The sequence below is a fragment of the Echeneis naucrates genome, chromosome 19 (assembly GCF_900963305.1).
Source record: "Echeneis naucrates chromosome 19, fEcheNa1.1, whole genome shotgun sequence".
Lineage (NCBI taxonomy): Eukaryota > Metazoa > Chordata > Actinopteri > Carangiformes > Echeneidae > Echeneis > Echeneis naucrates.
The window spans coordinates 12,008,933-12,032,087 of record NC_042529.1 but is presented as its reverse complement, the minus strand read 5'-3'; the positions used below and the strand labels follow the sequence as shown (position 1 = coordinate 12,032,087).

Below are 23,155 nucleotides of genomic sequence, written 5' to 3'. Positions count from 1 at the left end.
TACAAAAAAAGAACACATAACAGGAATGTATGCAGAGGATTTTTGCATCGATTTGAGCGTAATTCCTACCAGATGCGACTCCGCTTTGACACGTTTTTGGCAAAATGACCAACATCTGTTGTTGGGAGTCCACCAGATATGAGGAAAAAGAAAGAGGAAGCCACAGCAGACTGTAGCAAAGTTACTGCACAGTAGGGATTGTGAAATGAGAAACGTGGGATTATAGTTTAGAAAATGCGAGAAGCATAAAGATCGAAGGGAATATGCGGCCATAAACAGTCGCGATGGCATGATTACAGTCAGCGTTTAACCTTTTCCTTCTTAGGTTTGCATTCTTGTAATTCCTACATACACTGAAGGCACTGTGTTTATGTGGGAAATATGAAGTGCTGTCTCGAACAAACGTCCTGTTTCCTCTCATGGAGTGGTAGAACAGGTAGGGAGGAGTAACTGGTGAATCCCAGAAACAAGAAATTTGATGAATGAACAGTTTAAAGGAACATGTGACTCATGATTACAGTGTTTCTCAACTTTTTTTTTTTGACAGCCTGACCAGTCTTGTTTCCAAAATCCTCGTGACCGAAACACTTAAAGGGCTGTCAAGTTAATATGACTTTGCTGTAACTGCTGCATTTTACTGTAAAGAGAACGAAGGAAGCTGCAGGTTAATTGGACAGAAATCCTTTTTAAACTATTAATCAAAGACCCAAAAAATGTCTATATCAAGTCCCATGACCTCCACCTGGGTGATTAAGCTTGAGAAACTCATGAATGATTCAGACTTTCACACACTTTCTTGCAGGGAAGTAGAAACAGGTGATCATAGACCGGTAAGGGGGAAGAGAGAGAAAAAAAAAAAAGGCAAGAAACTTTGGACTACAACTGTACCAGGAATGCAGACTTTGTGGAGCTAGAGGAACACCCAACACCATCATTTTACTGTTGGTCAGGTGCCATAAACTGCAGCGAGGAGAAGCCCTGGTCTTTCTGTAGCACAATAAGAGCGCACCAGCATCGCAGCTGGGTCTGTGAAGCGGTGGGGATGTACAGTAACTCTGGCTGGGTTGGTCTGGCTTCGGTCAGAGTCCAGTTAGTCAACGTTTACGCCTGGTATGGATCGGGGAATGACTGTAAGGATTTGTGCATGTGTGTGTGTGTGCATCAGCCGTGAACGCCTCGTTCACATTACACCACTCTGAAGAGTCCTTCAACAGTTTTGGGAGATTTCAGTTGACTGAGCTGCATTCATTCATTCATTCATTCATTCATCTTCTACCAGGCCCATCCGTTACCGGGTCGTTGGCGGGGCCACTCCCAGCTCACATTGGGCGAGAACACCCTGGACAGGTGGCCAGTCCAACACACCGAAACGAACGACCACGCTCAGACCTACGGGCAATTTAGAGTCACCAATCAAACATGCAAGCACGGGGAGGCCCGAACCGGCAACAGCACTAACCACCATGCTGGCGTGCTGCAGTGATAGAAAAAGAGCATAAAGTAGAGGACACCTCCACTCGTCCTAAACGGTTTAGCTGCATAGCTGTTGCCTGTTTGGTGACATTACATATCTCTCTGTCAGTGCTGTGTCACACAGGAATAAATGACTTGCATAATGTGAATGAGGCGTGATACAAACAAATGTTTAGTATTTTCCTACTAACTTGTCTACTCATCTTCCTGTTTGCCAGCAAGTCTATATAGTCTACATATGCCTGAAAGGGTATGAATGTGTGTGTTTGCATTGCAGGTTGTGCGCCCGCCCCCCTCCCCACCCACCCACCCCCCCCTTCCCCAAGTCTGGTTCCCACTACTCCTTCTAGGATGGCTCCTGTTCTCTCTGTGACTGGGGCTGTTGTGGACTCTTGACGATGGTGATGACTGAGGCGGTATTGAGGCGCGGGGCTGTAGCAAGCAAGTTGCCGCCACCAGCTTCCAGACCTCTGGCGAATCTCTGGAGTGCAGCCAGACGTGCGCCGAGCCCCTCTAGCTCCTTCCTCATGCCGGCGTTCTCTGCCCCGAGCCTCTCCACCTCCCTCTGAAGCTCCATTTTCTGCTGCTCCAGAGCCTCACGCTGGGAAACACGTTTGACCCGGCAGCTGGCGGCATAGCCCCGGTTCTTCAAGGTGCGACGGCGCTGCTTTAACTTCTGGATCTCCTCACGAGACAGGCCACGCAGGTGGAGGTTCAACTCCCGGACCGAGAGAGACATGAGCTCATTGTCTGACAGGAAGGGCACGTTCTCACCACACTCCTGTTTCACCTAAAGGGAAGAGAGAACACATGAGCAAAGAGGAAATGCATTTGAATTAAGTTCTGGAAAAAAAGATGGAAGGAATACAAGACAAGAACAAGGACAAATGACACTGAAGAAATGAGCTGGGAGGAGAGTAAATCCTCATAAGCATTGCCCTTTTCACTCATAAAAATATCCTGAGGCTACAATCATGACTCACTCGTCTTGAAATAATAAAACTGGGTTTACTTCTGGCCTTGCATTACCTTCAGGGCTTTGCTGTTTCTTTCTGTCGTCATGATCCAACTGTCTTCAGTTTTTCCCCCCCAAGCACCAGTCAACACAGATACAGACACTCTGGAAAGAACAGAAACAGGATAAGCGCTGAAAAAGGTAGATTATCACATGGAACCCTGAGCATCATGCTATTTTGGCCTGACATTTACCATCTGCTCACAAGACAGCCAGTCATGCACGATAAAAAAAAAGAGAAGCCACAGATCGCTCAAGCTTCTCCAAACACGCTCTAATTAAATGCTGCAGACCGATATGAAAGGAAGAGGAGGTTTTGAAAGCGACATACTCTTTCTGTTAGCTGGAATAGTGAGGAAGTTATCATGTGTCTGCCCTTTGGTTGCTCAAAGCAGGTGTCCTAACCAATTCCCTCAACACTTCCTCTTGTCAACACAATACCAACGGTTCAAAGTGTTCATTATTTAAAAAAAAAAATTTACGAAGGGGGGACTGGCTATTCAACTGAAAAGACCACAGTTCACATTTCATTGTTTTTAATAATGTGCTTTATGACACAACTCATATTGTGTTGTAACAATGAGCTTAACATACAGTATGAAAATTAAACCCCTAAATCTATCTATCATTAGTTCTTAAACCTGAAGTGAAGACCTTTAAGGCAGACACTCATTGCTGTTCATCTCTGACTTTATACAGAAAGTTAGTAACAAAAACACCATGACTAGCAGTTTACACACCCTGAAATTACTTCTTCCAGTCACAAGCAGCAGTAAGAGTGTTTGTTTAAGTCTCTGCTGCCTTAACACTACTGTATTTGGAAATTTTCTCTAATTCTTCTCACTGAGCACTTCACAAAGACGACATGGGGACTTCCTGCTCTCCTCTTAAGGTCAGTTCACAATTGTTGTAGTGTGGGATTAAAGTCCAACTTCAACAGTCCCCCCCCGGCTCACTTCTTGGTTGATTTGGCTGTAAAACTCAGATTGCTGACATGTTGATAAAGGAAGACATTGCTGTTTCTGCTTCATTCATTTCCACTATCCTGAACAGAGCACATTGCACAGGAAAAGTCCCCCAGTAAGCTACTGTGTTAACTGTAGAGTGAAAACATCCTGATATTAATATTCAGGCTAACACTTTCAGCTTCAACATGATGAAACCACAGGGTATTTTCCCACATAGGTTTTAGAAAGTGAATATGTTTGCTTTCATGTTTACTGCAATGCTGGATTTTTTTTATTATTTTTTTTTTTAAGAGTGGGTGTCACACTGAAAAATGTCACCACACATGCTGAGGCAAAATATAACCGTGCAGCAGCTGCTGGGCTTTTGCCAGTGCCTCTGATGAGCTAACATGTTTCTTCCAGAAAAAAAATGCAGCTAAATTTCACTTCTTGATTACAGTCTTTGCTATATATTTACGATCTTTCACAACTTCTTCTGGCCTCTTAATACCTCTAAATCTCTCAGTAAAACTTTAGAGGATGGGGGCTGCTGTTGTTTTCAAAGCAGTGTGTGGATAACCCCATAGGAAAACCCGCTGTTGTTGTCATCTTAATGTAAATATAAGATAAAACAATGAATACATTTTTAAATATAATTATTAATTAAGTTGGATTTCTGCTTGCTCTTGATTGTGATAAACTAAAATGCATCACATTCATGACCCCAGTTATAAGAGTTGTGCTACACTTGCACACATTAGCAGTTGTCATATTCACTTTTGATTTACCCATGTTGGCTTGCTGTAGTGAAAACCTGCTCTCATCACCTTTTGTTTATGGCTTGATAACCATAAAACCTAAGATATGGCAGCATGTGCGGACACAGTAACCTAAATTACAAGTATGGGTCAAGACAATGGTTGATTTATTCTGCTGACTCCAGCAATACTTGAGAAATCAAAGAGCACTCCCAGGGAAAGTTAACCAGCAGACAGGAAGAGCAAACATACAAGCAGAAGGTAGTCATATAAGTCACATCTTCTCTGAAACTGTGTTTATCAGTCAAGCTCAGCCACAGACTATAAACTGACACCAAATCCCAGCTGAACTCCATAATAACAGCCAGCATGAGTTACCTATTCTGATGCCTTTTATTTATTCTGTTGTCTTTTATTGCACTGGGTAGACAACCCCTAACCAATTTCATTGCAAGCACCTCTTACAATGAAAATAAAGGATGATGATTATTATTATTATTATTGTTATTATTATTAGTCGTCTGAATGTAGTAGTAAAATTAGCCTTAACAACACACTAGGCCTACGGCTCGTGTACAAAAAAGTCTCTTCCTTTCAGAAACATTAACCACTTGCCATAATTGGCTCTACTTTGCTGACCATAAACTCCATTTCCCGAAATGCGTAGGAGGTGGAGGGTGCAGCAGCGGCGGTCGTCCGGCGGCCCGGCGGACACCGGCCGCGGAGCCATGAGACCGCCGTTTCGTTAAGTCAGGGTGATTCAGCAATAAACCGTTTGCTCAGCTCCGCCAAGACTACCAGTCTGTCCAAACCCCGGAAACCCAACTGAGACCACGTCTTTCTGTTTTTGTCCAAACACCGCCGGATATCCACGTTTGTACTTTACTCGAGATACCACTCCGGAGTACATATTTACTTTTCTTTTAAGTAACGTGAGGACGCAACAAGTGAACGCACCACAGCCAAATGCAAGATACACAAATCAGAGTTTATGAAGTTAAACTCATCAAGTCTATGGGACACAAAATGGCTAAATAAACTAAAAAACACACCACTCGCGCAAACTATATTTATTAATCTAACCACATCCAGAATCCACCCTTGTCCTTTTAGGGAGAGGAGCTGGCCAGTTTAGGGCAAAGGCGCCGCTGCTATAGTAAACAGCCATCACGAGTGCCCCCGACAACCATTTTAGCAGGACTTTAAATAAACCATTTCAATTCGTTTAAAACACACCGATAAATAAAGATGTGTGAACGTCAAATGTCACGGTTACAGAAGCTTAAATACGAAGAGCGGCGCCAAATAATCCGCATCATCTCCAACATGCTAGTAATGTTAAGTGTTAGCACCTAGCATCAACGGTCTGTTCGAGCTAAAGCAGATTAAAACAAACAGCTGCCTGCTCACTTGTCCTTGGTTGGTTGGCAAGTCCCGGGCGGGCACCACTCCTCTAGCTGTCGGCCGGGCCGGATGAAGTCCAGCTAAACACCCCGACGGTAATATTTTTGAAACAAAATGATCAATTTACCTGCTTGGTCGAAGCGACTCGGGCGACAAAATGTCAGTCCGCCTTTTCCCGGAATTACTCCGCTGCTCTCTGAGGTTGGATTCTTTCATTCATAAAAAACACAAGCGACAATGACGTCAGGCCGAAAGAATGAGGGCGGAGCTAACCCCGCCCCCGCGGCGTACTCCGGGAGGATGTAAACAAGGAATCCCTGCATCTCAGGATTTTTCCATGACAGGACCCCTTCCTTGTTCCCGGCAGACACAACTTCTCTGGAAGAGGAAAGAAAAACGCAGACTGAGGCGGTGCAGCTAAAATATTCTGACCATTTATTTACCACGTGGAGCTGTGAGATGCTGAGGTCTGAAGAGCCAGTAGACTCCGAACACACCAACAAATAAGCAGGGATAGAGCCATCAAACCCCACACTGTGGTACATAATTATAGTTTACACGTTAGATACACTCAAAAAAGTTGGAAACTATAGTTTATATAGTGTTTTTCACGGAGAATAATAAGTACTCTTGGTTACTTTAAGTTTGGGTACAAGTTATATATTGTGAATGTTGCTGCTTAATCAAGTTAAAAGCAGTGTTTAAAATGATTAATTACACTTGATGAATAACCTATCTCACAATGTAATCTATTGAACTAAATGACTAAATGATGTTTTCATTTGCAGTTACAAAATAATGCTGAATACCAAGATTAACGGGAAGCTTTAATTTTTGAATGTTTGTGCACATTTTTTGCAGTAAAGACCCCTGGGTGGCTTTTAAATTGCTTTTAAATTATCGTTACTCAGACTCATACAGGAAAATGTGAACATCTTTGCAGTGTTAGATTTCTTGACTGTCACTTTGTTTCCTTGGGTGGCAAAACAATGGAACATTTATCTATTTATTTATTTATTTATTTATTTGCTTAATAAGTAACTATGAGTAGTTAATCACAATTCTAAATAAGTGATCAATACAAATCACAGTTATGAAAGAGGGTAGTCGTCACTCAACTTTATGTAAGATGTTCAATACTATGGTCAGAAATATTTATGTATACTTTAATGAGTATTTGTGAGGTAATGGACTCAATACAAGCTAAACAGCACATCACGTCACTATTTTTTTGCCAGTTAAGCCTGTATGCTGTTAGACAGCCCCCACTACAGGGGGCGCATTTTGTTTTTGGACCTGTGCTAATTGACCCCTGCCCCGTTCCGTCATCCGACCCGACAAGCCTCACGCTTTCTGGCTGTGACCTCGGACTGCCGTTGGACGGATGTACGTCTCTTGCCATTAGCTGTATTAAATTCCGCCTGAAAACAATCCGAAATAAAGCAAGTTGACCGCCGCCCCTTTCTAGCGACCTGTTGGCCCCGCCAAGGAGCTGATCCGACCCCATAGACAGCAGGAGACATGGCCGCAATCGAGGAGCTTTCCCCCGCTGCGGGCCCGGTGTCTACCCGCCCACCCGCGGACGAGATTGACGACGATGAAGATGAAGATGTAAGTATGGAGACATCGGCGAGAGCTGCACTAATAAGAGAATAAGATTTATTACAGAGTCGCTCTGTGTTGTGCACAGTTTGTCCCCTTCTTGGTTAGCATGGCTAGCTAACATGGCCGCGCCAAGGCTAGCCAGCTAACTACCTGGAGTCTCCATCTGACTGGGGACGAGCTCTGTTGCTGCTACACACAACTCTTAAGTAGTTATAAGCATATTCTTATATTTACAGAAACGAATTCATATCACTGTTATGTTATTGTGTTGATTGATGTGTCAGTATCTAGAGATTCATCCATGTTTGGAAATACATTTAAAACTATCTGGAGACAGACTTTAACTACCAAGTTAATAAATGAATGTACATATATTTGATCTTACTCCTGAGACATCAGGGGACTTCTTCCCTGCAGTCGTTCTGCTGTTAAATGTTGTCTGATTGCATGTGTGTCCTTCAGATGGACGAGACACTGATGGAACGGTTGTGGGGTCTGACAGAGATGTTTCCTGACACAGTGCGGTCAGCTGCTGAGGTGTCTGCTCAGTGCTCTGTTTCAATGATCAAGAAGTTTTACAGGTATGGCTCTTTGGCCTCTCACCTCATGGCTGTGTGAGATTATGCATGCTTTCATATCAGCTCACTTCATCTGAAGAGTAACTGCATATTCTTAGATTAGATTTAATAATTCTGAGATATGCTGCATGTTCCACATGGTGAGCCTGAATCTGACCCCACTGACCCAGGGCCTTTGCTGGGTGTCATCTTATCTCTCTTCACTACCTTTCCTGTCTATTAAAAAATAATGAGTGTCTGTGTTTGTGTGTTAACACTCCTAAAGCTGATGAGGTTTTTCACTTGTTTCAGTTTTTCCCGCTCTGCACTGTGGGTGGGAACTACTTCCTTCATGATCCTGGTACTGCCTGTGGTGTTTGAGACAGAGAGACTACAACTGGAGCAGCAGCAGTTACAACAGCAGAGACAGGTATGCATGTGTGTCTGTCTGTCTGTGTGTGTAACACAGCAGGAGGCAAGTATTGGGTTAATAAAGTATGAGAAAAATAAATGTTGAATTATAATTTTAAATTCAAATCACATATCCAGTCAACAATCACTTTTCCGTCTAGATCCTCTTGGGGCCCAACACTGGAATGTCTGGTGGGGTGCCAGGCATGATGCCCCCAGTGCCTGGCAAGATGTGAGAGACAGGAAGGCCTAACGTGAGCCTGAAATCTGCTGAGAGCGATACAGCACGGTCGCTTGCAAGGAGAGACAGGGAGACCAGGGAGAAGACCAAAGAGCTGCAGCAATTAAAAAAAAAAAAAGCAAAGCTGTGTATAAACAGCGCAAAATTTGGCCCAATCCAAGTAACGGGTTGGCTGATGGGAGGAGGATGTGAAGCGTGTTTACCATTGCTTTCTCTCTGTCTCTCCTTTCTTCAACATCATGCAGAGACTGATTTCCAGGAGCTCTACTTCTGCTTTCTTTTTCTATTTTAAATAAAAAATTATGTCAGCATAAATGATGTGTTATGTAGAGGAAAGCGGCTAAAGGTGGATTAAGTGAAAGAAAATCTAGAGGTTTCCAGTTGTATGTTGTTGTGTTCACAGTCTGGAGAACATTCATATACATTTGTTGGCAGGAGGATTATGTTTGAAATATCTTTTTGGCAGGTCTGTTGAATGGTGACAGGTGGAGCACACTGTACACAGTATTATTAGGAATGTGGTCTACAGATTGGTCTTTTAAACATCTACATGCTGAATGACACTTTTCTATGTGGTGCGTTCATGACTGTTCATTTCTCGCAATTCACCATTGTGCTCTGTGCTATATTTATACGAGAGGGCAATACCCCTCACTTCAAACTAGTCACCATTAATGGGTTTATCATATTTCTCACAGATCCACAGATTTCAACAGTGTATTTTACAAATGCCACAGTTCATTAACTCAAAGATTGATCTTTTCTGTCTATGGTAGGTAAAATACCACATTTTGTCGTTGAAAATAGCCAACCTCAAAAATGTGGTTGACAAAGGTTTAATCCTAAATATTTCACTGTAAACCAGAACAAGATAAAGCCATGGTTTTTTCTTTTCTCTGTTGCCGTCCATGTGACAGTTTTCAGTCTGTTAGCTCTGTTCAGTAAAACAAACCCATGTCTCTGCTTTGTGTTCAACATGACTGTAGGAATTAAAACACCAAATGAAAAGCCCCATGCTTTCTTTCAGTGTTGGTTGTATGTTTGCTTAAGTATTAAGTTATACATCTGCTCATAATGTACTGACATTAAAAAAAAAAACAAAAACAAACATTAATTATGAAAGAGGATAATGTTTTTTTTTTTTTTATTTTGGTCAACAACACTAAGATTGTTACCTGAGAGCTGGAGCCCAAATAGTGATTATGCATAAAGTTATGTTGTGTTTTTAATGTCATGTTGCCTTCACAGCTCTTTTTCAGCTGTGAGCACTGTTGTGTGACCTTTTAGCTTTAGCAATCAATTGCTAGTTTTGTAAGAATCTGAACTGTAGTAATCATTTTATAGAGTTGTTCGGGCTCTTTAAATCAAATAAGCGGTGGTTATTAAACTGGTAAATTTCTTATTTCCGGCCGCACTTGAACACTCCTGGAGTCAAACTTTCCCGCCAGTCGCTGACAGACATTAGCTTGGAGAAGCAAATGTCTGCCGGCTGTGAATGAACAAAGCTGTTTTCTCTACCAGTAAGTTCGTGTCATCTTTGTGCATTAGTTCGCATAAACGACTTTCAACACTTTTAGTGACGTTTTATTAACTTTTTTTTAACCAACTAAAGACAACCAGAACAAAATGCTAGCTGTCTATTTAGCATATCTTTTAAACGGTAGCTGTTTGCTAACTGTGATAAACATGTTGATTGACAGTGACCGACCATTTTATTTCGTCCCCAGACTTTACCTCCTACCGAAAATGAAAATGAAAGTTGCAGAGGATCAGGTTGTCGGAGATGATACTGGTTTCCAGGATGAGGAGGTCGGATGCAGATAAATCATCTTTTCTCTCTCTGTGTCTGTTAACAATGGATTTTCACTGGACTAGAAAATTCTCCTAGTGTTTATTATGGGCTTGTCTAAAAGCAGCTGAAATATCAATTTATGTTTGACTTACAGTATTAATATCCATTATTCCTATTCATGGTAATAATCTAGCTTCACTATGCAGTTTTTCATCATTTACATTTTACATCATTTAAGTTATAGTTATAACTGTAGAAGCTGTCTGTGATGTAAAAGCTGTTTTCTTCTCTCCACTAATTCAATTTACCCTCTTTCTGTGAACAGGAACACTTTTTTCAAGATATTGACCTCCTGCAGAAACATGGGATTGTAAGTAAACAGTCCGGCTGAATCATACACATCTGATCAAATGTTATAGACTAGAAAAGGCCTGGTTGGTAGTATCCATGTATACGTGGTTATAAAAGTATTGAGGTTTCTGATCTGATCTGTCTGACCCAAGTATCCTAATTTCTATCGAGAACTCCAGGCAGTATAACTAATTGTGAAGCCAGAATGAAATTCACAGGCGCAAACATATGAAGGATACTTACAAGAATGAATTGTAACCAAGACACTAATGCACATGGAAACACATTCTTTCTGAGTGTCCCTCTATCCTTGCCCGCCTGTGACCACAGAATATGGCAGACATAAAAAAACTGAAGTCAGTGGGTATCTGCACCGTGAAGGGGATCCAGATGACTACACGCAAGGCTCTGTGCAATATCAAAGGCCTGTCAGAGGCAAAAGTGGAAAAAATCAAAGAGGCTACAGGGAAAATGCTGGTAAAATGAGATTTTCATGTGGGAATTCTCTAAAGTGTACTAACTGTACATAACCCTTGTGGTAAAAAAAATAAGATTAAGCAAATAACCCACAGAAAATTTAACTTTTTACATAATTGTCTTTACACTTCAGAATGTTGGTTTCCAGACGGCCTTCGAGTACAGTGCGAAGAGGAAACAGGTGTTTCACATCACAACTGGGAGCCAAGAGTTTGAGTTAAGTCACTTTCGTAATTTTGACAACATTTACACTGAAGGATTAACACTACTGAACACTTTGTAGCCTGGACATTCACAGTATCATAAAGCATATGTTCCACATATGGGAGATATAGAAGCGTGTTAGATGGTAATAACAATATCATTTCTGTTGAAATGATCCTAAATCATAATACATTTATTCTAAAATGTTTGTTTTGTCTTTGCAGTAAACTCTTGGGTGGAGGTATAGAGAGTATGGCTATCACAGAGGCTTTTGGAGGTGAGTTGTCTTTTTATAGTTACATTTGAGGGCAGTAATACACTGATAATCTCTCTCCATGGGATCATCCTACAGAATTCCGCACGGGAAAAACTCAGCTGTCTCACACCCTTTGTGGTGAGTTATGAGCCTTTTCTAAATGTCTGCTACAAAGTGGTTAATGAAACAGCACTGTGTAATCAAATAAATCACATTAAGAGACTCTGTGGTCTTTGTCCAGTCGCTACTCAGCTGCCAGGCGAGGATGGCTACTCAGGAGGGAAAGTCATTTTCATTGACACAGAGAACACCTTGTATCCTCACATTAGTGGGAGCAACCATAACACATTTGATGTGCATTGCGGATGATACTTTCATAATTTACATAATCTTAGACAAACAGAGTATTTTTTATGAATATTTTTTATGGCTGTAGCCTCAGTGAGAAGGAATCTGAATGAATCTGTGCTATCACAATACGCATATACATGGTTGTGTTTTCAATGGCACTGTCCTTGACTCATACCTGTCTGATTTAAGCCGTCCGGACAGACTGAGAGACATCGCTGACAGGTTCAATGTGGACCAAGATGCTGTGCTGGACAATGTGCTTTACGCCCGGGCATACACTAGTGTGAACAAATACTGCATTTTATATAGACTACAAAATACTGATTGTGTGCTGGGCAAAAGCAGTTTTTATTGTGACACTATCTCTCTTTTGAATGTCATTGATCTCTGCAGGTGAACACCAGATGGAGCTGTTGGACTTTGTTGCTGCCAAATTCCATGAGGAAGGAGGTGTGTTCAAACTGTTGGTGAGTTCAACAAACATTTAATTACAAAACTCAACAAACATGCTATCACGTACTCATTATTTATATAGTTTTTTTTAATCTCTGCTTTATTCATACCCCGCAGTCTTTGGACAATTAGACTGAGCGATTTTCTTTTCTAATAAAGGGAATGGAAGAGTTAAACACCAGGCATAAATTATGAAAGTAGATTTCCCTCCTGACTCTCAGTTTTTGAGTCATCCTCTTGTCTGCTCCTCCCTGTTGCCAGATCATAGACTCCATCATGGCTCTGTTCAGAGTGGACTTCTCTGGTCGTGGAGAACTGGCTGAGCGGCAGCAGAAACTGGCCCAGATGCTCTCCAGGCTGCAGAAAATATCTGAAGGTTTGAAACACAAATGTAAACCTACAATTAAAAAATCACAAAACATCAACCACTTACCGATGAATGAAGAGAATGTCTCCAAGGTGCATAATAGAGGTTTCAAATATGAATACAAAAACAAAATTATTCTTCTAATTCTGGATGGCTTTTGTTGATTTTTTTCTGTAGAGTACAACGTAGCTGTGTTTGTCACCAACCAAATGACAGCTGATCCTGGAGCAGGAATGACGTAAGATATGGCAAATTTGTCCATTGTTTTCCAACTATTACAAGTTTTGTGCTTGAAAATTTTAGCTCACATATAGAGCAACATAGGCGAGAGATTTCCTGATAACACTTTATTTCTTTGCCTTTCAAGGTTTCAAGCTGATCCCAAAAAGCCAATAGGTGGTCACATCCTTGCCCATGCCTCCACCACAAGGATCAGCTTGAGGAAGGGACGCGGCGAAATGAGAATTGCCAAAATATTTGACAGGTAAAGATAACATTTAGTGGAATTTAATAGTATAAAACCACATTTAAACCTGAGATAAAGCAGGTTCACTTTTTCAATTGCTATAATGTCTATAATATTGAAAATATTTTGTCATTATAATTGCCATCATAACTCAATTTAGTGATTCATAATAACATTATTTGTCTTTTACGTAATGGTAAAAAGCTTTTAAGCAGTTTTTTTCCAACAGAGTTGAATGCCAGTTCTCTTCTCAATTTTACTTTCTGTTGACATGTAGTCATTGATATAGGATTGACATGTGATCCACCCTGAAATAGATACCCATCATGTGAGTTTCATTTTCTCAATTCACCCATTTGATGGGAGAGAGAAAAAACATGACCATGGTTTAAAATAGTTTTTCTGTCCTCAAGTTATCTTCAACACCCCATGATTGTGTGCTTGTCTTACCAGAGGAAATCAGATAAAACTGTACAGCAGCTCACCCCACCAAAGTGGTGGGATGAGATGCGGTATTACTGAACACATGGGACACATGACTGGCATATAGTTGACAGATGTCTGTAAATAAACAGAAGATAAGACCTCAAAGATCAGTGACATCTGAACTTTAATTAGAAAAATTCAAACATTTGGGGCTTGAGCCTGAACTCAAGGTTTATTGACTTCACTGCTGCTCTGCTTAATTGTGGCTGTGTGATTTCTTCCAGTCCCGACATGCCTGAGAATGAGGCCACTTTCGCCATTTCTGCTGGGGGAGTGACTGATGCCAAAGAGTGAGAGAGGGGAGGAGAAACCGGCGTTAGCTCTGTTAGCTCTGTTCCCTCACTTTAAAGTTATGTGATGTATTTGCAGTGGATTTATTTTCTGTATTTTACAACTTCTCAGTCCCAATTTCAGTCTTGGAGCTATTTGTTTGTTCTATTTATTGGCTCTGTTGTATTCCCTGTGTTTTAGAGATGTAAATGCAAACAAACTAAACAGGACAACAGTTTTCCCTGTATTTTTTGAGTTTATTTGGATGAAAGTGGGCATGTGCCGGTGCGGTCAGCAGTAGTCCGCTGCTGGCCTCTAGCGGCGTTGCAGGACGTGCAGCGGCTGGACGCCACTTACCGTCGGCCACAGGATCCATATGCTTACCAGAGCCAGGTTGAACAAAGCGATGGGGACTCCACCAAACGGGCTGCTTAGAGTCTGAAACACAGCAGCAGCTCGGCGCGTTTTTACTGAGACACAGAAAGCCCCCGCCTCTGTTGGCAGCAGGAAGCTTGTCAAGCTCCGGAGAAAGCAGCGATGGACCCGACAGATACAGCCCCGGATTCGTGGGAACTGGAGGAGGATGCCGAGGCCCCGGCTGCCGCGGCGGGACTCCCCGCCGCCTTCGCCGCCCTCAACGTCAACGCCAAGCCGTTTGTCCCCAACGTTAACGCCCCGGTGTTTGTGCCCAGCTTCCTTCAAAGCAGCGCCGTGGAAATGCCGGCTCCAGACGGTAAGACAGAGACAACCAGACAGCTGGCTGGTGGAAGTTAGCTTAACTTGCTAGCTCCCGTGCTAATCCAGCTAAGTCAGCCTTCCTGTCTGTAACTCGCCGTGCTTAAGCCCAGCCTGCCACACAGCCTTTCACACGCTGATCAACAAGTCGGCGGCACGGAGGCTCCTGTGTGCTTACACTGCGATACCTTTTTATTATTGTTTGGCAGTCATATTGACAACGACACGCCAAACGCCACCACCCAGCTCTAATAAATATTTATGAAAGTTTTGACACGCTTTGTTTTCTCTCCTCAAAGGTGCCTCTGAGCCGGTATCCAGCATGGAGGTAGCTGAAACAGCCGGTATGCATCCACACTTCACTCCAGCCGCTACATGGTCAGGCTACCAAGCAAATAAATATATTTTAAAGGGTGCAAGTACATGTGGTGCAATTTACCCAACCGTATTTGAATCTCTGGCATTTGTCAACCCATGTGCATGAGCCTACGTATAGTATGATGCAACCTCACTTGTCCATGCCCAAAATAGACATCCCATTGGCACACATTGTGATATGTATCAAGTACTGCCTGTCCAATGCCCAGGGCTGCTGTGTGTCAGAGCAATTTAAATGTATTTCTCTACTGCATTTGTTAGGCTCAGGTTCATTCGTGATTTTGGTTTGACTCTGATTGCTGTGCACCTCTACTCAATTCAGAAGAAACTGGTGACGATTTTGTCTTTTCTTATAGAGCTGTAACAGACAGTCACAGAGGATAGCAAAACACAATCAAATATATTGAGTGCAAGTGACTCACTCTGTGCCGTTGGCTCTTCCACTGTTTCCGCAACACCTGACTGGCTTACATACTGTATATTCAGATTTATATGTTTGAATACTTGTCCCTTCAAATTTCTCTGGACATGTCAAAAATACAGATTATAATTACAGCATATAACAAACTCTGCGCATAAATTGTTTCCTGAGTTGTCAGTAGCAATTTCTCACTGGCTGATTATAAAGGGCAGAGCATGAAAGGCAAATGGGCATTGTACATGACTGCTGGGCTGCATAATTTCTTAGTCACAGAAATTGGAGGCTTATTCGTGCTGCCATGGGAAGTTTCTTCGTCTACAGGGCTCAGCATATTTCAGTGCACCCCTGTTACTATTTCTTAGCTATTGTTCAGTTGTTTGCTTGCTCAGCTCAATGTCGTGTACAGGTAGGCATGATTAGGAGATGACACACAATGAAGCCATGCTATGTTTTTCAGATTATTAAGGAGTAAATATGTTTGATCATTTGCTATTATATGACTTATTTTAAATATATAGATTCAAATGGATCTGCAGTGATGGCTGGTGCAATGGAAATCAGATACAACTTTCATTATTCTTGCAGCAATAATAGCTGTTATCAGATGTGAAATCATTTAAGTTACTTAAACATCCAGTTTGCTTCATGTGAACTGTAAAGATCAGGGCAGATGTTGTTCTTTTTCCCAGCAGATTTTCTATAGTCCTATAGTCCTTTCTATAGCGATGAAATTACAGTAGAATACAATGACAATCATCTGGACCTGTTTAAAATGCAAAATTTACAATAACACACAAAAGAAACACCACTCCCTAGAAAAATAATGGTAATCGTTCAGGAGACAGTGTAGTTTTGTGTTGGAAATGTTTCTATATGTGTTTGAAACCTGCATGAGAGGATCTCATTGCAAATTTTTGTTCAAATGTGGTAAAATCATTTGAAGTGTAGCAAAAAGATGAAACTGGCAGAGATATGACTTGAATGTAGCCCAGGATGTGGAATTGGTCAGCATTCACTTGTAGTCTGTCTGCAAGTTTTCATTCCAGCCAACAACTATTCCATCCTCCTCCCTCCAAGCTGTGAGATGTCTTGTGACCATCCAGACATTACAGAAAAAGATCAGGTCTGTAGGTGTAGTAAATGTGTGTGGTTCCAGCTCCGGTGGAGAATGGAGGCACGGAGGCAGACATGACCACAGTGGAAGATACGTGGGAGCAGAAGGAGGAGCCAGGAGGAGATGGAGGGGGTGGAGGTCAGGACGGACTGGAGACAGAACAAGAATGTGAGGAAGGTGCTGCGAGGAAGGAAGATGAAATGATGGAGGAGGAAGAGGAGGAGATGCCTCTACCCAAAGTGGCTCCAGCACAGCCAGATGCGCCCAAGAAAGAGCATGTGAATGTGGTCTTCATAGGTCACGTGGGTGCGTCTTGTGTGTTTGAGTTGATTTGATTGATGTCTTAATACTTAAATCGAAAGTTTTACTCATCTTAAAACATTTCTTGTTTTTATGCGTCAGATGCTGGCAAATCCACAATTGGAGGCCAGATCATGTGAGTAATCAGTTTTTCACATCGCCTTGGGCCTCCACAGTAAACAAGAAAAATCTAAGGGCATTGTGAAGCACTCCAATTTGTATTAAATGTGCTACTGTCTGCAATTAAGTTTGCCCACTGTAGAAAGAGCTTCATCTTTTGTTGACAGAGAATGTGTTGTATTTGTTTGTGCACTGTATTGTGTAATCTTTGACAGTTACAGTCTTTAGAAAAGCATAACTGTCAGCCACAGTGAAAGTCGACTTTTGTACAACTTCATTGCTCAGATTAATCTTCAGTTTCATGGTTGGTCATGTAACACCATAAAAGTTTAAAATAAATGGAGCATTAATTGCATGACCTTTCTTTTTTTCCCGACAACCCTCACTCTTGTGTTTTCTTCTCTCCAGGTACTTAACTGGAATGGTGGATAAGCGCACCCTGGAAAAATACGAAAGAGAAGCGAAAGAAAAGAACAGGGAGACATGGTGAGACTTTTGTAACTGCAAATGGATAGTCCTCCATAGTCCTCCATAGAATGGTGGCTCCACCAACAGGTGGCTGGTGTTAGATGTAAGACAACATGCATGAACCTGTTTGTTTCAGGTACCTGTCGTGGGCCCTGGACACAAACCAGGAGGAGAGAGACAAGGGGAAGACAGTGGAGGTTGGGAGAGCTTACTTTGAGACTGAGAAAAAACATTTCACCATCCTCGATGCCCCTGGACACAAGAGCTTTGTCCCCAACATGATTGGTGGAGCGTCACAGGCTGACCTTGCAGTCCTGGTGAGGTGGACACGGACACAAAACAACCTTTAACGCTGTATAGCCCTAAACGTCAGACTCTCAAATGAAATCACATAGAGATTCCTGACATTGTATACTTCCATCTGTAATTAACTGTAATATTTTCAATACAATAGAAGAGAAAAGTGTAAACAGATCACTTTTATTGTATGTTTTATAAACAAATTTAATTTACTTAATTTACTTAAAGAGGACACTTTGAAATGCTGTCACCAAACTGCTTATGTCTCTCATTGGTTTGCATCAGGTTATTTCTGCAAGAAAGGGGGAGTTTGAGACTGGCTTTGAGAAGGGTGGACAGACACGGGAACACGCCATGCTGGCTAAAACGGCAGGAGTCAAGCATCTAATTGTCCTGATTAACAAGATGGATGACCCCACTGTCAACTGGAGCCTTGAAAGGTGAAGAGGCTCTAGTCAAAATTGGTGTCCAGATATCACCTACTGCGTTTAAATGAGAAAGTTTTTGCTTCGTTCATATGTTATACAAATTCTTGTTCTTATGTGGACCCAATGCAACAATTAGTGATGTCATCCATTTGCTATTTACACCAATAATGTCATGTATTTGTTAACTCCCTTCAGGTATGAGGAGTGTAAGGAGAAGCTGGTGCCATTTCTGAAGAAGGTGGGTTTCAATCCCAAGAAGGACATCCACTTTATGCCTTGCTCTGGACTCACAGGTGCCAACCTCAAGGACCCTGTACCTGAATGCCCCTGGTACACGTAAGTCAGCTCTGAACCAGCAGTGAAAATACTTTTTCTTAATTGTCTACTGATGTTTCTTGTTAAACGACCTGAGCGAAGACATCAGCCGATGAAATGTCAAAGTTGAACCTGAGCAATTGGTTGACTAGTGAATTGGCCTGTAACCACTGTGAATGCTGTTCAACAACAGTGTGTAGTATGGCCAGGTTGTATGGGTCAAATGAAATGTTTTAGATGCTGTATTTTTTGCACAGCCTATAAAATGAGGTTGAAGACGGAGAAATACCAATATAATTCATAAAATACATTTCAGTTTTTATGCCTGTCTTTGAAACTTCACTTGTCTTTGTTCTTTCTCTTTCCGATGGTTATAATTTGTATAATTTAGGAGGGGTTTCAGTTTTAGTTGACTCACTGATTTGTGTAGACTTTGTACTTGGCTTTGATTTGACTGAAAACATGATTTAAAAAAGCCTGCCACATGAAATTAAAGAGAATGCAGAGTAAGTTAACAGGTGGAACTTTCATAGCTGTGGTCGTGGGCTTATGGTATTTTCTTTACCAGGGGCTTGCCATTTATTCCTCACCTGGACAGTTTGCCAAATTTCACCAGATCCAGTGATGGACCAGTCAGACTACCTATCGTAGACAAGTACAAGGTGAGCAGGCTTTAATTCTCTTTCTCGTCACAGGAAAAATCTTTTCTACTTTTGCTCCCTCTCAAGTTTGTTATTTCCCTTCCACTTGGATCATTTTCCAAGAACACATCAACCTGATTTTGCACACACGCACTGCAACACTCTATATAGTCATTCCTCTTTGAGATAATTCAGCCTCTTGGCACTTTGTTTAGGTGTTGGAAGCTGTTCAATACAAACTGTAAGCACTAGTGGAATCAAGTTATTTTGGGGATGTCTCAGGTTGTCCTTACATTAATCACTTCTTTCTTCATAGATCACATCTTCTCTTCATCTCCTCATCTTTTTTTGTCTCTGTTTGCAATGGATTTAAAAGTATAAAACTCAACTTTTTCTCTTTTTTTTTTTTCTGTCATAGCTTTCGAAATCATCTCATTTTGCCCATACTCACTGTGCTTTGGTGGCAAAATAAAAGCAGAATTTTGAAAAGCGCAAAGCTGAAGGATTTAGACTGTACTTCAGTTTTCTTGGGCATGACGTGATAAGCCCTGCACAGCTCTGGGGATCTGAGAATGGTCGTCTCCATACAACCTGACAGAACTTGAGAGGATCGGATTGATGAGGGGAAAGGGAATTTAAATGAGAAAAGTCAAGGGGTCTGAATGCACTGTAAATACCCCTCATGCTGTGATTGCATAAGAGCCTTATGTAGCAGGTTTATGACTAAGTAGTCCCCTCTGGTGTTGTCCTGATATAAGGAGATTATGGTGCATTTAACTGGATGCTGCATACTAATGGCTGTCCTGCCAAGGCAACTGTACAACAAGCTTTCCGCAGCACCACAGAGCTGTGAATACAACAATTACCCTGATTATTTTGTTGAGTGTAAATTGTATTTACACTGCCAGCAGAATTGACTCAATTTGCAATGTCTTTATGATGGCTATATTAATGCTAAAACATTTTGAATAATCCTATTAGAGAATAGTAACATAGAAGTCATTGAAAGATTAAATAATGAATTGAATAGTTTTAAAATGGAATTTTTGTGATGCATCCTAACACCATTAATGTACTTTAATGAAGGATTGGTGAAGGATTTTGGGCAAAGTGCCATTAGCATTAAATAGAAGACTGATACAGAAGTAAGAGTTACTGTAAATATGAAGCTAACTGCTGGTTACTTCCTGAAATCAGGAAGTACTAGCAAGTGTGGCTTTGCAGTTATTTGCTGCTTTCATATTGTTCATGTTTTTCTACCTCGTTGACTCAGTTGTCTTTGTATAGGTGAAGACTGACAATCACAAGTTACTGGAAGTTGACAGTTGATTTTTAAATCAATGTTTGCGTGTGTTTACAGGATATGGGTACTGTCATTCTCGGGAAGCTGGAGTCTGGATCCATTAGCAAAGCCCAGCAGCTGGTCATGATGCCAAACAGGGTGAGAGTTCCTCTGTATGACTTTGCTTTGCTCACATGGGATCAATAAACCCATTACTTGAAATAACTTCAAGCCCTCATTCTTACATTAAATGATGCCACAGAACTAAGTGGATTCATTTTTATTTTCATCTTCAGCTAAGTATCCTGTTACAGTACCGAAATGATTTGTATATTGAAAACTGCTTAATGCATATGTTGCAGCACACTGTGGAGGTACTGAGCCTGCTGAGTGATGATGTGGAGACAGACGATGCAGGTCCAGGGGAGAATCTGAAATTGAGACTTAAGGGCATCGAGGAGGAAGAAATCCTGCCTGGTTTTATCCTCTGTAGCCCTGACAACCTCTGCCACTCCGGTCGCACTTTTGATGCACAGGTGAGGACGAAATGACAAAGGTCACTGGTCGCCAGCGTTCTCTACATCTGGCTTTTAGAGTCGTTAGTTGTGACTTAATGCCAGTATATCAAACTCAAGTACATCTTCTCCAAATATTCTTCATCTGCCAAACTACTGTCCCATGCTGGTTGGCATAGCAACAGCTACATTTTTTTTTTTTTTTTGGGATAGGGTCCATCCAAGCAGGGTCTTTCGTGGGCAGTGGGCTTTGCATATCAATCCAGGCATACAGAAGGCATACAGGCATACAGTCTTGGACAGAGTTGAATCCACAATATCCATCCATCCATTTTCAACCACTTATCCATCAGGTCACAGGGGCTGCTGGAGCCAATTCCAGCAAATGTTCTAGGCGAGGGGGGGATCACCCTGAACAGGTTGCCAGTCTAATGCAGGGATGACATATACAGACAAACACTCACACTCACACACAATCATCCCTACGAGCAATTTTAGAGTCACCAATCAACCTCAACCTGCATGTCTTTAGACTGTATGAGGAAACCAGAGCACCCAGAGAAAACCCACACAGGCAAATATGCTGTATTGTTTAAAAATAAATAAATATATATATATATATATTTATATATTTAGTAGTATTCAGGAAAAATACATTGTGACCTGATATTAAAATTCATTTATATGTTGCTCCTTTCATTTCAGATCGTTATCATTGAGCACAAATCAATCATTTGTCCTGGTTACAATGCAGTCCTTCACATCCACACTTGCATTGAAGAAGTGCAAATCACAGTGAGTCTACCACTTTACGCTACGTGCAATTGCTACAGCATTCATCTGAAGTTTGTTTGTGATGGACTGCCATGTGGGCTGACTCTTTAAACCCTTACCACAGGCCTTAATCTGTCTGGTGGACAAGAAAACTGGGGAGAAAAGCAAAACAAGGCCACGCTTTGTTAAGCAGGACCAGGTGTGTATCGCTAGGCTCCGGGCAGCAGGTGTCATCTGCTTAGAGACCTTCAAAGATTTCCCTCAGATGGGACGATTCACACTGCGAGATGAAGGTAAGGTCACTGTGGGGGTGAATGATTTTTATTTTTTTATTTATTTATTTATTTATTTTTTAAAGACTACTCACTGGACTCACAGCTGAGACACAAATAAAAACACCTTTGGCTTTTTTTTCCCCCCTCATTGTTTTGACCTTATGACCTTTTTCAGGCAAAACTATCGCTATTGGCAAAGTGCTGAAGCTGGTGCCAGAAAAGGACTAAATGCAACAGCTAAAGCATGCATGGAGGTCTTCCACTTGGTACCAGAGGAGAAATGCTGCTAGAGCCGACCCAAACAGCTACTCTCTCTTTACGCACAACCATGCTGAAGAGATGAACAACGACAACAAAGAGTGAAGAAGAAGAATAAAAATTTGTCCAATGAAGAAAACAAGACTGAATCAGTTTTTATGATGAACAATATGAATCAATAGACCAAGTCCAGTGTGTCAGCTTTCTCATATTGAGAGCTCAACAATGCCACTAATGTAGCTACATGTCCCCCTTCTGTGCTCCCACAGCTAACCTCACTGTTGGCTGGCCACACCATTTGTTTTTCAGAATGGAGATGGATGCAATATTAATAAGTGTGGAGAAGAAAATCAAAACTGCAGAATGATTTCTTATCCTGGAAAAGAGCAGAGTTAGGATGTAATCATAATTTGCAAAGTACATCTCGTTTTTTTTAAGAGTGGGGTTAAAAATCAAATGGACATTTTATTTGGTTTTAAGGATTGCTGAACCAAAAGTTTTAGTTTGGTCTCTCTCCACGAGATTGTTTAATTGGATTGAGCTCACATACCACTCAGATGAACCAAGGATAAACACACTCACACAGACACACAGGTGTTCCATAATCTAAACTGAAATAAATGATCAAGCGGCAACGGAAAAGGTGTATTTGTGTTCTTTCAAATTACTGGTTGTTTAGGAGGGCACTTTGTTAAAATTTATACTTCTATAAACTATTTGGTTGTGTTAAAACTAACAAGTATAAAGAAATAGAGTAACACATTTCCTTTTCAAGGCTGCTAAATCATAAATAGTTTCAAGTCTTCCCTACTCTGTGGACCTTGATATAATTTCCAAGAAACCCTTTTAAGTATACTGCTAAATTCTTTACACGAGTCAGACAAACACATGGAACAAAAATAAGTGTTAACATAGATTTGGTCATATATATTTAAAAGTTGTTGACT

The 23,155-nt window shown here is 41.4% G+C and overlaps 4 protein-coding genes across 6 annotated transcripts; 3 read left to right on the top strand and 1 right to left on the bottom strand.

Annotated features, from left to right (window-relative positions):
- Nucleotides 1-1,798: 1,798 nt before the first annotated feature.
- Nucleotides 1,799-5,824, bottom strand: maff (v-maf avian musculoaponeurotic fibrosarcoma oncogene homolog F). 3 transcript variants are annotated; one of them, XM_029528412.1, is made up of 3 exons: nucleotides 5,725-5,824; nucleotides 2,503-2,593; nucleotides 1,799-2,263 (listed from the first exon to the last, which is right to left on the bottom strand). In XM_029528412.1, exons 1-3 carry the CDS (start codon nucleotides 5,811-5,813, stop codon nucleotides 1,820-1,822), a joined length of 624 nt encoding a protein of 207 aa, XP_029384272.1. In that variant the 5' UTR covers nucleotides 5,814-5,824; the 3' UTR covers nucleotides 1,799-1,819. The 3 variants fall into 3 exon arrangements, with proteins under 3 accessions (XP_029384272.1, XP_029384273.1, XP_029384274.1); XM_029528413.1 differs by lacking the exon at nucleotides 5,725-5,824 and adding an exon at nucleotides 5,604-5,711; XM_029528414.1 differs by lacking the exon at nucleotides 5,725-5,824 and adding an exon at nucleotides 2,683-5,489.
- A 1,099-nt stretch (nucleotides 5,825-6,923) lies between these two features.
- Nucleotides 6,924-9,423, top strand: tomm22 (translocase of outer mitochondrial membrane 22 homolog (yeast)). Its single transcript, XM_029527939.1, has 4 exons — nucleotides 6,924-7,208; nucleotides 7,665-7,783; nucleotides 8,072-8,189; nucleotides 8,332-9,423. The coding sequence occupies exons 1-4, from the start codon at nucleotides 7,119-7,121 to the stop codon at nucleotides 8,404-8,406; spliced, it is 402 nt and encodes a 133-aa protein (XP_029383799.1). The 5' UTR covers nucleotides 6,924-7,118; the 3' UTR covers nucleotides 8,407-9,423.
- A 740-nt stretch (nucleotides 9,424-10,163) lies between these two features.
- dmc1 (DNA meiotic recombinase 1) lies at nucleotides 10,164-13,924 on the top strand. The gene is made up of 13 exons (XM_029527475.1): nucleotides 10,164-10,220; nucleotides 10,529-10,573; nucleotides 10,885-11,031; nucleotides 11,165-11,247; nucleotides 11,460-11,512; nucleotides 11,588-11,629; nucleotides 11,733-11,805; nucleotides 12,032-12,123; nucleotides 12,236-12,309; nucleotides 12,557-12,671; nucleotides 12,840-12,900; nucleotides 13,030-13,146; nucleotides 13,839-13,924. Exons 1-13 carry the CDS (start codon nucleotides 10,164-10,166, stop codon nucleotides 13,906-13,908), a joined length of 1,029 nt encoding a protein of 342 aa, XP_029383335.1. The 3' UTR covers nucleotides 13,909-13,924.
- A 309-nt stretch (nucleotides 13,925-14,233) lies between these two features.
- gspt1 (G1 to S phase transition 1) lies at nucleotides 14,234-22,843 on the top strand. The gene is made up of 14 exons (XM_029527474.1): nucleotides 14,234-14,617; nucleotides 14,919-14,963; nucleotides 16,575-16,838; nucleotides 16,935-16,968; nucleotides 17,361-17,438; nucleotides 17,557-17,737; nucleotides 18,006-18,160; nucleotides 18,344-18,484; nucleotides 19,032-19,125; nucleotides 20,465-20,545; nucleotides 20,749-20,922; nucleotides 21,607-21,696; nucleotides 21,800-21,968; nucleotides 22,126-22,843. Exons 1-14 carry the CDS (start codon nucleotides 14,422-14,424, stop codon nucleotides 22,176-22,178), a joined length of 1,755 nt encoding a protein of 584 aa, XP_029383334.1. The 5' UTR covers nucleotides 14,234-14,421; the 3' UTR covers nucleotides 22,179-22,843.
- The last annotated feature ends 312 nt before the right edge of the window (nucleotides 22,844-23,155 follow it).